The 16,419-nt window shown below is 38.9% G+C and overlaps 1 protein-coding gene across 3 annotated transcripts in view; it reads right to left on the reverse strand.

The window, feature by feature from the left end:
* The window catches only part of GOLIM4 (golgi integral membrane protein 4), a 99,698-nt gene that overhangs the window by 18,560 nt on the left and 64,719 nt on the right, over positions 1-16,419 (reverse strand). For 2 of the 3 annotated variants that reach the window (XM_074298143.1, XM_074298142.1), the window contains exons 2-8: positions 16,035-16,109; positions 14,471-14,520; positions 12,486-12,539; positions 10,999-11,149; positions 8,735-8,817; positions 5,962-6,045; positions 2,623-2,778 (exon numbers count right to left, since the gene is read on the reverse strand). In XM_074298143.1, the coding sequence (XP_074154244.1) occupies positions 2,623-2,778; positions 5,962-6,045; positions 8,735-8,817; positions 10,999-11,149; positions 12,486-12,539; positions 14,471-14,520; positions 16,035-16,109 (653 nt within the window). The remainder of the gene's footprint in view (positions 1-2,622; positions 2,779-5,961; positions 6,046-8,734; positions 8,818-10,998; positions 11,150-12,485; positions 12,540-14,470; positions 14,521-16,034; positions 16,110-16,419) is intronic. The other variant, XM_074298144.1, reaches the window with a different exon arrangement.

Genomic DNA, 16,419 nt, shown 5'->3' on the forward strand with positions numbered 1-16,419 from the left:
TCTAAATCTATGAGCCTATAATTCTCATTAACCTCCTCATTGGCAGAATGGGGACGCTTTGTAGATAAAATGCCCACTTCAGAAAACTATCTGACACTGATGATAGAGGTCTAGTCCAAATGCCCCACATGACAGGGTTACTTTTACTTTATTTTGCAAAGTGAGTATTTCTTTACTCTTTTTCCCATGAGATAAAAACAAAACAGCAAATTCTGAGAACAAAAAAGTCCTTTTATGTCCTTTTGTTCAATCCAGTTTTTAAAAGGTTCTCAAATAATTAATGTTAAAGGAAATAATAAAAAATAAATGGAAAACACACTGATTCTCATCTAATGCTCTGGCTTCAAGAAAATAACAGCATTAGCAAAAATTTCAAGTACGAAATTAGATCAGCCCAGCTGCTTAAAAATAGTGGCTAATAAAAATAATGGAAACAGTGAAATATCAATTCAATGTCAGTGATTTCAAAGCACAGCGTCCTTTTGTCTGTAGTGTTTGTTAGCTATAGCCAATTAGCTAGAGGCTTTCCAGAACAATACACACTTTTAATCTGAAAAGGTTCAGGAAATGTGAAATTTGAAGTGGAAATGTGGTCCCTGTGGTTCCCATCCCTTCAGAAATGGCTTCATTTGAAGCAGATAGAGGTGAAACAGAGATCTTTTCATCAAAAGGGAGGAAAAAGGAAGAGAAAAAGGAACCAAAAAACTTCTCATCACTCCCTCCTCTGCCAAGGACTCACTTTGCACATCTCTTCCCACACAGGAACAGCCAGATCATGTGCTTTGCTCTCTGGCTATTAAAGGGAATTTCTACTCTTCCAATGTAAAGCCAACTTTCTCTTGAATCTAACAAGTTTTAAATGAACACAATTTAATCCCATTTATGGAACCATACAAATGTGTGAGGAAGGTATTTTGATACAATTTTCTAAGAAGAAAGGAAGAAGAAAAACTTTGGAAGATTCTCCCTCTTCACACCTAGTCTAGCTCTGACATCAGAATACCCTGGATTTATGGTGTTTTTTCCTTCTTTGAGCTCCAAGTGCTTTCACAAATATCTCATTTATCTTCACAAAATCCCTGTGAAGTGGTTCTGAACAGATAATACTATCTCCACTTTACAGATGGAGAAGCTGAAGAATTGGATGGTTAAATGATTGAACCAAGGTTAAATGGCAAGTGGGGCCCAGTCTCCTGACCCCCTATTTTCTCTATTTACTGAACTGGGTTGCCTTATATAAGAAGGGGGCAAGGAAATGACAGAAAGCGAGACAATAATAATTGGGGTGAAGTGAACTATGTAGCTGGAAGAAAACTGTTTACTTCTAGTGCAGACAGAGACACATTCCCAAGGGAATCAATTATCCAGAGCACAGATTGACCTCTAGGGCCAATCCAGACCTCTGGGGATCTGCCATGAACAAGCCCAGCTCATGCACTCTAGTAGAATAGAGGTTCCTTGAAGGCAATGAAGGCATTTTTTTTTAAATTTCTTCAAACTAGCACATGGCTGTAAATAATATCATAGGATCACAGACTGGAGTGAAAGATGACTCCAAAGCCATGAAGGCTAATCTTCCCATTTTATAGAAAGCAAATGGGGCACAGAGACAGTGAATTACTGCACGGTCACAAAGCTAGTAAGTATCCAAGCAGGATTTAAACTCGGATCTTTTCACTCCATCACTTTGAGATGTTAAATTTTAATTTTATTAATTAATTTATTAATTAATGCCCTTGAATGGTTGCTATACGCCAATCCAAACAAGATTGTTAAAATCAATAGGGCAAACATCAGTAATGACTACCATAAAAAATTGCATCTCAAGAAATAAAAGTATAAACATTGAGGAGCAGCTCAAAGACTAACTGGATCACTCTCATGCATTACTAAATTATGCTTTAGGTAACTTTAAATCATGACAAATTGATAAGAGCAAAGGTAAAAATCAATGGATAAAGACTAAACATTCTGAAAGATTATTCTTTTATCTTGTTATTGCAACCCTAGGTTTTTTTTGTTTTTGTTTTTTTTTTTTTTTTTTTTTTTTGGCTGAGGCATTTGGGATTAAGTGACTTGCCCAGAGTCACACAGATAGGAAGTGTTAAGTGTCAGAGACCAGATTTGAACTCAGGTACTTCTGACTTCAGGGCTGGTGCTCTATTCACTGCATCACCTAGCTGCCCCAACCCTAATTTTTTTTTTTTAACCTTTTTTGCTGGATTGGAGATGATAGGCAAACTTGGCAAAAACTAATCACCTCACTCAGATGGTAACCTGATTGGTCAAAGATGAACAAAAATCCACACATTAAACATTTACCATTGAGGAGGACAATTTATATAAAAACCAACAACATTGGAAAGAAAATCAAGTTGATAACTATGATCAAGGCAATGATCAGGCAGGATTACAGTGTGATGAAAGATGCTACTTACCTCCTCAAAGGAATCAGAATGACACATGGATTTTTGGACATGATCAATATGGGAACTTGTTTTGCTTAACTATGATTATCTGTTATGAGGATTTTTTTTTTCTTTTCAAGGGTGGTAAGATAGAAAAAAAATAAATGTTTGTTCATTGAAAAAAATAGAATTCTTCAGGATTCATCATTATTACCTCCTTTGGTTCCTCAATTACTTTCTTCTCCTTGGCAGTGAAATCACCTTGGCGAGAAGGTGCTTCCTGGATGACATTTTGTTCCTCCACAGGTTTTCGGAAGCTTGGAATCTTATTCAGCGTATCTTTCAGTTGTTTATATTCAGCCACTTGGGTCTGGATGCAAATTGTAGAATTTGAGAAGAGGAAAAATATGTCATTTATAGGCAGCTTATTATGAATCTGAGTTCCCGACATCACATACGCAGCATAACTAGACTCCAGTTTGGCAAAATATGCAGATGGTTTCCATGCATTAGACAGTCTTATTTTGACATGCTTCACCATTATAGAGTACATGCAAATTAGAAATTAGAACTCTAAGGAAAACATGGAAAAATTATTGAAGACAGATGTTAATTTCCCAAGCTATATACAAAAGAAGCCAGAATTCTTGCTATTTTCCTCTATTTTCTAATAAACACCACTTTTATAAATGAGCCAGCTGTATAATTCTTATACTACGACATAAAAATCTACTGAAAATATGCTTAGCCAAATGCCGATCCATTTCTATCATCCATAATGGTCTTTTCTTCAATTGAAAACAATCAGGTATTTTAAATTGTGAATACATTTTGTGATATCAAGTCAACTTGTGCTGAAAGGAGGTGGAGAAAGCATGAGACACAGTTAGAAACACAGGCAAAAGGAGACAATGAATCTTGGCCTTGGGATCTAAACAACCTAGTTTCTGCCTGTTTTCTCCTTTTTTTTTTTACCTTTCCCGGCTCACTAATTTTTTTACGTTCCTGAGTTGCTCTCAATTATACATATGTCCTTAGTTCCCTTTCCTTCTCATCTATTCTGTGAGCATGTACTTTAGATTATCTCCTCTCTTTATAAACTTCAACCCCTCTTTTAATCACTGACTCCTACTCTGTTGTCTGCAAAAATACCCAGAACATCTCCATTTCTTGACTGTAACATTCCCTCAAGTTGCCCTCCTCTTTTATCTTTCATAGTCAAACTTCCTAGATAAAGCTGTCTATATTCATTTCTTCATCCTTCTCACTTCCCACTCATTGCTCAACACCTTGCACCACAGCCTCTGAATTAGCCACCTTAAGGTGACTCATCATCTCTTCATTGCTAAATCCAGTGATCTTTCCTCATACTACATTCTCTTAGAAATCTTCTCCTGGGTTTATGGGATACTGCTTTCTCCTGGTTCTCCTCTTGTCTGTTCAGCGGCCTCTTCTCACTTTCTTTTTCTTTTTCTTTTTCCCTGAGGCAATTGGAGTTACACAACTAGGAAGTGTTAAATGTCTGAGGCCAAATCTGAATTCAGGTCCTCCTGATTTCAGGGCTGGTGCTCTACCCATTGCACCAACTAGCTGCCCCCTCTTTTCACTTTCTTAACTAGAACACCATCTGCATTTGACTCTTTATATATGAATGTACCTAACCAAGGGTTCTGTCCTGCACCCCCTCTTCTCTTCTTTCACTATGCTCACCTCCCATGACTTCAACTGTTCTCTACTACTATTCCAATCTACCTAACCAGCCCTGGTTTCTCACTTGAGCTTTGGCCCCCATTACCAAGAACCTGCTAGACATCCCCACCTATATGACATGTCAGTACTTCAAACTCATCATGGTCAAAAGAAAATTCATGACTTTCCCCTCCTGAAACACACTGTATCCTGACTCTGAAATTTCTGTGAAGCAGTCCTCCAATCTTCCAATCATTCACTTTCCTAAGTTTTGCCCTCCACATCCAATCAGTTTTCAAATTCTGTCATCTCTGCCTCCATAACACCTGTTGCCTTTTCTCCTATTTCCAACTTCCATTGCCTCATCCCTGGACTAAAGTAATCATCTCCATTCCTCTCCAACATAGCTTCTACGCAAGGGCCAAAGCAAGGATATAACCCTGTTTATGAAGTTTCTAAAGTCCTTATTTCCTTTAGGATAAAGTACAAACTCCATTCTTGGCTTTACAGAACATTATTATGTGTTGAATGTTTATGACCCCCAAATGAATATAAGCTCTTGGAGGTCAGGGACTTTTTCATATTTCTCTTTGTATATTCAACAATTAATACAGTGTCTGGGACACAGAACATGTCTTTTAAATGTTGAATTGAAAGAAAGTTTTGAGGAATGAATGTGAAAGGGCCAAAGTAATAGGATGAACAAGCAAAATTTTCATAAGGCCCTTTTGTTAGAGAGAAGTACAGGGAATAGAAAAGAGAGAAGAAAAGATCAGAAGTTAGTGGGCCTTGGTTTTACACCAAGGATGACATATTCATCCCTCTTCCATTCCCCACTCGCCTTAGCAGGATTTCCCTTTCTGAGGAGTTAAATGACGGGGACTTTTCTTAAAGTCAACCTAATTTAACTTAAAAAAAAATCAGCACACACAGATAACTTCTGGAATTAGGTGAGGGGGGGCCATTACATGTAGCAGCATCTTCTGCAAGATTGTGTCTAGCATTTCTGCTTCTCCCTTATCTGCCACATTCTGAAAAAGAGTATAAGAAAAGCAAAAAGAAGCCTCTCCATTGTAAGCATGATCTCCATATTTTTTAAAAATTATTTCTAGTCCCTTATCCTTTTGTTAGCTCCTTCCTGCTTCCTAGAGATCAGCTGACACTCCTTCCCCCTGTCCCCCAGCTCAACATTCTGCTTCTTTCCTGAGCTAAATGGGAGATCCAGAGATATATCGGCCCCTCCATTCAGGTACATTTCTAATTCTAATACTGCCCCTCACTGCAGTACCCCGCATGGCAACTAATTCAAGCTTTCCTCTCAAAGCTAAGAAGTCTCTGCAGCTCTTGGCTTTTGCTTTCAAAGTTAATAGATTTACGAAGTCAGAACAAAGTACAATCCTTGAATCTAATAACATCAGTGTGAGTATTAATGATCATAAATCATCTGCACAGTAGGGAGAAAATACCCCCTCAAAAGTAGATAATTTCTCGGGTCTCTTGAACATAATAGATCTTAAAAGGGGAGTTAATGAAAATTTCACGTCTTAGAACAAGAAGGCAAGACAAGGGCTTGACCTGCTCCTCCTGCCTATCGATTCAGTGATACCCACAGCACCCCCAGGACAAAGGCACCGCCACGGGGGTTAGCTTCGTTCATTCTGCAGAGGAGGGGGGGGGGGGCAGTGAAGAAAAGAGAGCTGGAAACCTTTACGCATGCATAATTCTCCAGGATGGGTACAGAGTTGGGCTAGCCCACGCTGCAGCTCATGGGAGAGTCATTGCAAGAGGTTACATGCATACAGGAATTCAGAAAAGGAAGCTGCTTTGAAAAGAATCCATCCGTTAGAGGCTGCCACATCCTAACCTGCGCAGCAGCTAGCGCGCTCTTGTGGTCTTCCAAAGTCACTACTAGTTGTTCGTGCTCGGTGAGTAAATTCTTATGCTGTTGCTACATAAAGAAAGAATTTTTACATGTTGAGCTTTAAGATCTCAAAGCACATCTTTCTCCAGCTGATCATTACAAGACCAAACATTGTGCTCAACTTTGCAAACTGGCTTTTCAGCACCCCCTCCAACACCTCCCCATTCCCCCCCCCCCCAAAAAATCCCCCAGTGAAAAAACTAACTCTAGTTCAATCTGTATTGGTCTATACTTTTGTTGTAAGACTTGGAGAGTTCTGAACACAATCAGTGAGACTACAGAATATGAAATCAAAACCAAAATAAAAATGGCTGGGGATACCAGTTAAATGTGAAATGTGAAGACTTTGGGGTCCCTCTCTAGTTCAATTTACATTGGTCTATATTCTTAAGACTTAGAGATTCTGACAGTCAGTAAGACTACAGACAGAATATGAAATCAAAACCAAAACAGAAACAGCTGGGGACACCAGTTAAATGTGAAATGTGAAGACTTTGGGTTCAAATCTCAACTTCACCATTGTATTAGCTGTGTGACCTCATCAGTCACTTTGCCTCTGAGATCGTTATCTATAAAAACTAGAGATGGTCTAGAAACTAGAAAAGGGTGAACCCAGAGCTCTGAGGAAGATCTATGGATGGATTTATGAGGGATTAATGAATTTGTATTGGGAGGGGAAATTACATCCTTCTTTTCACCAACCTCTGACTGAAATTCAGCATTTCCTTTGATGATGAATAATATTTTTTTTAAAATCATGAGTCTGAGAAGAGATGCATAGACTTCATCAGATGGGCTCCATGACCCCTTAAAACCTAGGAACCCTGGACTAGATGGTCTTTAAGGTTCCTTCTCATGCTGAACCTAGGAGCTTGTGATCTCTCATGAACAACTCTGGCTTGTGCCTGGGATTGCTAACATAATGCACTCCTAAAAGCAAAGGCCACATCAGGACTAAAGGACACATCCTTGGAGATGTGTCCAAATGTAGGAGGATAATTTTGGGGTGAAGTTCCCAGGGGTCTGTGCATTCTTCTTGAAGAAGTGCAATGTAATGACCTAGATTTCTTCTAACATGGACCACACAACTAGAACTCAATTCTGATTAATTTCACTGATGCTGATTTTTTCAGAAATTTTTTTTTAATATATAAAGCAAGGCACATTTGCACAAAACAGAACCTCTTCTCTTTCACTTGAAAGGTCATGTGTGGAGGACGCAGAGCCTTCCCCACCTCAGGATGTGGATATAAACTATTGCTTTTACAAGAAGCTATTGCCACGCTCCCTTTATGCAATGCTTTCTCTCTGTCAGTAATCACGTTGATCATATTTACAGCTTGTTTCTACCTAGTTATTTGCATGTTGTCTCATCCATTAGACTGCGCTCCTGAAGAGCTGCAACAGCCTTTTGCTTATTTTCGCATCCTCAGCACTTAGCACTGTGCCGGGCACAAAGTAGGTGTTTAATCAACAATTGAACTTAACTTGTAAAGTGTTAAGCAGAGTTCTCAATTATTCTTATGCACAAAATACTGTGCAAAGTGGTCCTAAGTCCCCTTCAAAGAAATCCAACCAGCACCTGCCTATCAACTGTGTTTGGGCACAAGACTTGAACAATTCCTTCTTCCCTTTTCCCCACAAGGACTGATTTGACTCCAACAGTGTAACCTCATCACTTCAGGAACGTTCACACTGATGTTGAATTTCCTGCTTAGCACATTTTTCTTCTGTATAACCAGAAATGACCATTTAGTACGACAAGCTCCCCGAGGCTCTCAAGCAATAAGAAAGCAATGATGAAACTCTACAGCAGAGGCAAAAGAACCAAATGGGTTTTGGTTGTATTGATCTCACCTAAATGCAAAGCTCAGCCATAAGCCCAGGGATAGCTGACGTTTTAGAGCTGAAACGTATTTCAGCAACACAACCATCAAGCCAAAGCTACAGCTGAAAAGGAGGTCCCATTATAACATCTTGTGGCCCTCCAGCCTTTGCACAAAATGGCAGCCCATGACTTCCCGAATCACTCATTCCACTTGGACACTCCACAGTACAGGGATCAGGGTTGTAGTCAGAGAGACCAGGCCATCCCCACCCTGGACATTTGCCAATCTCCTGTGACCATGGACAAATTCTTTAGTATCTCTGAGTCCAGTGCCTGCATCTGGGAAATAAAAGGTCTGGCCTTGATAGCACTGAGGTCCAACTCTAAATTTATGAGGATACTCATTGGGGGGAGGAGCTTTGTCTTTACATCAAACTTAAATTTGCTTCTTTGCCACTTCTACCCATTGTATCCGGGTTGGCCTCTGTGGCTCAAGTGAACAAAAGTTCCAGGCCTGGGTCCAAAGACCAAGGGTTGATTCCTGCTTCTGACTCTCATGACCAATGGAAGGACCAAACAAAGACTTTCTTCTCTTGGGCTTCCTCTTCCTCATCCTCATCTGAGGGGCTGGATAGAGGACCTCTGAGCTCCCTACAATTCTAACCATAGGATGACCCTTCAAGCCCTCAATCCCCATTCAAGCTGTCACATCTCCCCAGGCAGTTGAGACCTCCTTGGTTCCTTCAGCCCATGATTGTGTAGCATGACCTCTTGGGCTGCCTTTTCCAGAGGATCCTCAGGTTACTAAACAGGTGCTTCTTGGGCGTGTATGCTCCATAATGCTAAGAAGAAAAACAACCAAAAGACTCAGAGTTTGACTGCATTTACCTTCACATCTTGAAGCTGTGTGTGCATGTCTTGGTGGGCTTTTCTTAGCTGTCTATTCTCTTCTCGCAAATTGTAAACGGTTTCTATTTTAGAAAAAAAACAAAACAAAACATGCACACAGTAAGTTATGTCATGAAGTTATTTTAACATCTCATACAGCACAAAATTCTGCTAACTTGTTTAAGATTTGGTTTCTCTATAGATCAGATACATAGGAAAAACTACTCTCCACATAAAGATAACTGGCAAAGATTCACCTCGAAACCCAAAATAGGGGTATCTGCTGGTCTTAAATACATGATCTCTATATTGAAGGAAGCAGCCATATTTATTTTTGAGGGGCATTTCTCATTGTCATCCATACATATTCTCCTTGGTCTCAAAATACAAGTTTCACATGTAAAGCAAATAATAAACATTAAGAAAACCAAAATAAAGGCTATGTTAAAAAATTATTGTTCATATTTGGACTAATTAGGTGGTCTTTCCTTTCCCTTTAGATTCTGAGCAGATTCTTCAAGCAATTCTTAGGTCATCTTCCCTTTTTTTTGGTAAATGATCTGTTTTAATATATATCAATTTATTCGTTTTACAAAAAACAAAACAAAACAAAACAACAACTCAACTTGCAATTTCATAGGTAGATAATACTTCTAGTGAAGAAATTCTGTCTACTGATATAGCTGGGAACCTGCTCCTCAACTTACACAGAGAAAGAATGGCTAGCTGATGGGTCAAATGCCTGGCTAGGGATGGTCTGAACCCAGACCAGCTTTTATCTACTCTATTCCCATGCTGCTTTGCGCCTAGTTAAAGCAAATCCTCCATCTCTACCTTTACAGATAGAGGAGAGTCTTTTGAAATGTTACCAGGGCAGCCAAGGTCAAGTATTATCTGTCCTTATAAGGAACTCTCCTCACCAACCTATATATCCCTTTCGAATGTAAAAATCTATTTTCGTGGCTATTTGCAACATGCACTTATCCCAGACAGAATTTAGAAATAGAGCAAGACCAAGTCAAGAAGAGAGATGGAATGTGAACTTGGCCACCAACAATCTAATCTAATATTAGAGAGGTTGATAGCTCCAGAAGCTGATTCACAGGAAATACTCTGGTTATTGTCTGCCAAAAATGAAAAGATCCTTGATTCATGCATTTTAAATATATATAATGTATATGTATATATATATATATGTATATATATATATATATATATATATATGTGCATATATGTGTATGCATCCATTATATATGTGCATATATAAATATCTATATGTACACATAGATATTTACATGTGCTTATATATTTATATATACATAAAATCATCTACACTATGCATACATATATATACACATATACATATGTGTACACGCACACACACTATGCTAGGCTATAGAAGTATTAAAAAGGAGTATGTTATATTAAGCAGAAATAACCTAGTAGCAGGGATGATCAAGGCTAAACTCCAGTCTCTTACACAGGACGCTGGCTGTGAGACCATAACCATTATCTCTCAGTGTCCTAAAGCGCATAGATATGGAACTTGAAGAGACCCTAAAAGTCATCATTTCTAGCCTCTCATTTTACATATGACAGAACTGGGGCCAGATGGTTGGCTGAAGTGCCTGAGGTTCTCCAGGCAGGGAGTGAGCAGCACAGCCAGAATGGGAAGCAAGAGACACTAGTTTCCCATGCCTTGCCCTTTTCACTGGACCAGGCTGCCCAGCAGATGCTAAGCTGCAGAAGAGGGGCTCCCCACACCACTGATATTAAAAGAGGAAAGGGAGAAATACATGGGAAAAAATGAGAGGGCCAAAAGAAAGAAAGTTCTCTAATAAGAAGAGGGACAGAGCAACTTTCAGGACTGTATTTTTTTTTGTGAAAAGAGGGTGTTAAAGATGAGGAGACTGAGCTGAGCCAACACTTTTGCTCTCTACACTAACTAAAAGTCTCAAGCTCTGCTGATTAGTGTAACCAACCTGAAAGCTCATAGGAGTCAGGGCAGGCAGGTAGCCAGGAGGATAGAATGCCAGACCTAAAGTTAAACCCTGAATTCTAATCCAGCTTCTGATACTAATTCTGTGACTTTCAGTAAAACATTTAGCCTTTTCTCCATCTGTAAAATGGGTACGAGAATCATAGCACTTACTTCACAGAGTTTTTGTGAAGTTCCAATGATATAATTATGTAAAGGGCTATATAAATGCTAGTTATTATTAAAGAGCCCAGAATGAAGCATTTCCCCCTCCACTTTGAAATACCCTTTAGCTTAGACAGCTCCTGCTCCTTCTCTTGCTGAAGCTGGAGGTATCTCTGCTTGTGGTCACTAAAGGTTCTGCTGAAGTCATCGCCTTGTTTTCGATGTTCCTCCTCTAGGTCACTGTGTTGCTTCTTTAGCTCCTCATGCTGACTCTGCAAATGAAAAAATATGAACCATGAAAACATGGTGGGGGTAGAATATGGCGTGTTTCTGAGAACTTGTCCTCTGCTGCCCTGATTCTAGCTCACAGCAAGAGGGAATGCAACAAAAACTACCCTGAATCCAATCCTTGGGAGAACAGCCATGGACGAGGTTTTTTCTTTCTGCCCAACCTTTCCCTTCCACATCTCTGAACCAGAAAAATGTGTTGGAACTAAGGCCAACAAATAACTGACACGTAAAAATATGATGTTTGCTAAATCTCTGAAGTTCTAAGGGGGTGACCAGGAAAAAGTTAGAATCACTGAGATATCTGGGGTACCAGAAAACTATCAATAACATATAGTGAAGTCTGCATATCCTCTCTCCATGTTCCATAGTACCTCCATCACCTTACCAATTCACTCTCAAATTCTCCTCCCCCACCTTCTGCTTTATTTGGCACCACAAATTGTAAATGCCAAGGATGTTTCCCCTGGGGTTCATTTTCACTGGCAACACTGATAGGTTCTACAGGTCTGTGAGAGCTTTTACTGCCCCATGCTCTCAACTGATAGTAATCCCACTGCATTCAGCAATCCTCTCTCAAAGAATGGTGTGACTTAATCCACCTGATATACCCTCAGGAAAAATCCGAGGTTTCAGTTTCAATAGAGTTTTTTGTACTTCTTTTCCAACCTTCAACATTCAGGTGAAGAGGAAATACAAATCTAATGGCTGCAGTTCATGGTTTGTGTGTCACCACGAATGTCCTTTGGTGGGAAAAAGGTCACTTCTATTGGTGAGATACCCACAATTTTCCCTCCTGATGTAAATGAATGAATTTTGCAAAAGGACTGGAGAAAGGGAATCTCTGAGCACAAATTAAGCATATTAGTAAGCACAAAGTAAGCACATTAAGGACTGTGTACCCTGAAGTTCATTTTAACAGAGCTCTGCATACTTTGCTAAATGGATGACAATTTTGTCCAGAAGAGTACATTGAAAGCCCACCACGGGGAACAATAAGTGTAAAACAAAAAACCTGAATCGATGTCAAGGACAGTAATAAGGATGAGGGGATTTGATGCTCGAATTATGAGGAAAGATAAAATAAGCTAAATATGGAGAGTTTAGCTCAGAAATGACAGAGAGGGGCCTGAGGCGCATGCAACATTTCCCACCACGTCCCATTTTATCTACCACAGATTCGTGCCCATTGATCTTCTCCAACTTTCCCTTAATCACTCCATGCAACAGCATCACTAATGATCTTAAGCAGCAGCTAATTCATTCCTTCACCCACTGAGAGGGGCCATTTTTAAGGGCCATGTTTTATCAAATACTCACTTTCAGCATCTGATGTTGTACGTTCAATGCACTGTATCTACTGTTAGAATCTTGCTGTAAAATTGAAGAAGAAAAAAAAAAAGTCAATGCAAAGCCACCAGATCTGCTCACGTGAAACTCAGCCTTGAGCTGTTAAGAGAATGATTTTGCTTCTAAATTGAATTCAGGACTAGAACAGAGTGTCTCTTTATTTCATGCTAGCAGTAAAGCTCAAAGGGTCAGGTATGGCTGTCATATTTAAGTGATGAAAAAAATGGAGCCAGAGTCAAAGTCAGTATTGGATTTGAAGTCCTCAGAATACTTGGTTTCAATTATAGCCTCCGTTGCTTGCTACCTGAAGGAGTGACCTTGATAGGCAATGTAACCTTTTTGAGTCTCATTTGTAAAATGAGGAGGTTGGAGGAGTGGACGCTGAAGTCTCTTGAGCTCAAAATCCATGAACCTGTTTTATGTATGGAACAGGCCTAACTATTTCATTTCACAAATGAACCAAATAAGGCTCAGGAGTGAAGAGTCTTTCCCCAGGTGAAAGAAGTGGCAAGAAGAAGAACTAGGATTCAAACTCAGTTCAGCAACAAGCAATTATTCAGCACCTGCTGGGTCCAGCCTTAGACATAAGGAGGATATGAAGAGAAGAAACAAACTAAAATTCCTGACCTCAAGGAATTGACATTCTATCAGGATGTACTGGAAACACACTTAATAGACAGTAATGGCCTTGCTAAAAATACACGGAAAAAGCTTATGGCGATAATTGGCTCAAGACTCAGGTCAAGATGTAAGGAGAAAATGGTGATGCTTGAAATCATTCCATTCTGTTGAGACCAGGGGTAGGGAGGGGAGAACTGCCCATGAGCTCAGCCAAACTTATTCCCAGAACTGCCAAGACTTTCACATGATGGAAGTGACCAAGCCAACTTACATCTGGCTTCTACATTAATAGACCCAGAGTCTGAAAATAAAAATTTACAGCCACATAACTAAGGTTATTCAAACACTAAGTGTCCCTCTTTTAATTAATAAACAGAGATTGGAAACAATCTGACATGTTTTAGAGCTACTCTATCTTTAACAATGTCCAAGAAAATTCACATTTTGTGTTATCCAGGGAGGTTGAGCTTCCAAAATGGAATGATCCCAAATGTGTAAGACTCAGCATCTGGGACTCGCCTGCCTAAAAATGGCACCCGAGCACATTATCAACTTTCAGAGTTTATTTTTTTATCTTGCTTTCTTCCTCTCTCTTTAACCTAATTATCTCTAGCCTAGCCTTTCATAACTACATCAAGCAACACATAAATCACACATTTCATTTTCTTCTTACAATTACTGCTCTGAGTTTGTTTTGTTTGGTTTTGTTTTTCAGGTAAGCCAAAATGGCATAGTGCATAAAAGGTAAAATTTGGGAGTCAAGAAAACTCAAGTTTAAATAGGTCTTTTAATACCTTTTGGATCAAGAGCAAGTCTCAGTTTCCCAGAGTCTGCACACCATAAGTTCCTACACTATGGATGTCCTGAGCCCATGTTGCACAGAACTACCCATCGTTATCCACAGTCAAGGAAATAATAGTTTGATTAGAACATTGAAACTGGGCCAGTCAAGTAGCAACAGAGTACCTGGTAGTCTTGGAGGGGATTTTCCTGTGACTATCATTCACCCAAACTACTAACTACTCAAGAACTTCCAACTCAAGTAGTGAACAAAGTTTTTATTATTATTATTATTATTAATGCTATTTTCTTAGATTCAGAATTTTTTTTCCTTTGCCCCAAGGAAATGTTGAATATAAGTTTTTTGAAGGCACGGACTATTCATTTGGCCACTTATTCATGTTATCCCTAGTGCCTTTCATATAGTAGGCACTGGATAAATCTTTATGTGATTGAAATGAAATAAATTTTCTGGCTTTTCCTGTACCAATGGCTGCATACCAAACATTCTTATTAACTGAAGCACACACAGACACTCATACTCAAACACTTACCCTTCCTTTATTTAGTGTTTCTTGTGCTTCTAATTTATAAACCAAAAAATCTAGGAAATAAAAAAAGAAGAGAGACATATAAATAGGCAGTGAGTGCTGGGATGTTTTATGATGCCAGTCTAAGTGGAAAAATGCTCATCTCATAAAGCCCTAGAAAAGATTCTACATTTTTTTTAAAAAACCACTTCCTTAAGGCAGTTTTGTCAAGCTAGCTTTGTTACTAATTTGAAGGAAACTAATTTTTTTTCTTTTCTACTGACGTAAAAATCTGGGGAAAAAAAAAATCAAAACATTCTCCAACATTAAAAAAAAAAGCAAATTATCTCAGGGATTAATTGTCATTTTATTAGAGAAAGTGAAACAAAATGATTTATCAAGAGCCACTAGATGGCACCATAAAATCATTCAAGATTGGAAGGCCAGCTCAGCCCACCCCACATCGAGCCATCAAAAAGTCCTTAACGGTTCTTAAGCTTTATTGTCCACTAGATGGCTCCATAAAATCATTCAGAATCACAAAACCAGAAAGCTAGTACATTGTTTTCCTCAAAAATTTACCATGCACTTTAAACTTTAGACTTAAAATGAAGTAAAGAATAATATCTACCTCCTATTGAGGATTAAGTGCTATTTTTTAAACACCTTGAAAACTTTAAAAAACTGTTAATATTCAGAAGACAACCTGGAGGCTTTAATAAACTATTCCAACTAACGACATTTGTCATCTACCATTCCAAGTTACCAAAGAACAGCAAGAACTTTTATGACCTTGAGTCTTAGGCTGACCATAAGAAAATGGGAAATGCCATGTGGCTGAAATGGCAAAAGTCCCAAAGGGAGCTATGCTTTCTGAAAAGTTTTCATTAAAAAATAAAAGGCATTTATACAATCGCTTCTTATAGCAGAACTGCTCTGTGCATTTGAGCAATAATGATCAGATTCAACTAAAGCACATGTGCAATCAAAGGACATTCAAACAAAAATGCTTCTGCCAAAGGAAAAACTTATTACTTGTACTAAACATGACAAGTCAATTCTGAGCACAGATGTAATGATGGACTAGATCATCCAAGGGCCCAGCCAACAACATTTTTGGTTGCAAAACTGTCACTCCCTGTTATAGTAAAACTTTGAAAAATAAGTTTAGCTAGAAGGACTCTATATTAGACTAGAACCTCACAGTTGTATATTCTAATCCTGATTCCTTTAATTCTTAGTTTAAGAATGAACCTAGTAGGTCTACTTTCTGACAATGACCTTGGGCCAATTTCAGATATAAGACCCCAAAACAAATAAATGGAAAGCCAACATATCAAATATTAGAATACTTAGCAATACATTAGAGCAGGGGTTCTCAAACTACAGCCCACAGGCCAGATGTGGCCCACTGAGGATGTTTATGTGCCCGCCGGGTTATGGCAAATGGGCTGAGGGGCGGAGACAGTGTGAGCTTCTGTTTTTACTATAGTCCGGCCCTCCAACAGTCTGAGGGACAGTGAACTGGCCCCTATTTAAACAGCGTGAGGACCACTATATTAGAGCCAAATGAAAAAAGTGCTTTTACCTTCTTTTGCTTTCTTGTGTTCAAGTCTTTCCTTCTGTAAAGATTTTTCTAGTCTTGATCTGTGTTCATAGACAACTGCAAAGAAAGAAAGAAAAAGCAATCCCTGTAAGAACAGTCCATTCTCAAACAAATTCAGTACACTTTCTAGAAACAGGAATATCCTGGGAAAGAGTACAGAATTTTACATAGTCTATGGAAAGTGTTCCTACTATAAACAACCTCTCATATAGTCCTCAGCTGAGTAAAGAGCTATTATCCATTAAGTTTTTTTTTTTTTTTTTTTTTTAACTTGCTACACTCTCATGCACCAATGGTTATTCTGCAGGCATCCTGAGTCAGAGGACCCTGGTTCAGGCTTTTCTGACTTCTTACCCATTTGTCAAGT

This window comes from Sminthopsis crassicaudata, chromosome 3, assembly GCF_048593235.1.
Source record: "Sminthopsis crassicaudata isolate SCR6 chromosome 3, ASM4859323v1, whole genome shotgun sequence".
Lineage (NCBI taxonomy): Eukaryota > Metazoa > Chordata > Mammalia > Dasyuromorphia > Dasyuridae > Sminthopsis > Sminthopsis crassicaudata.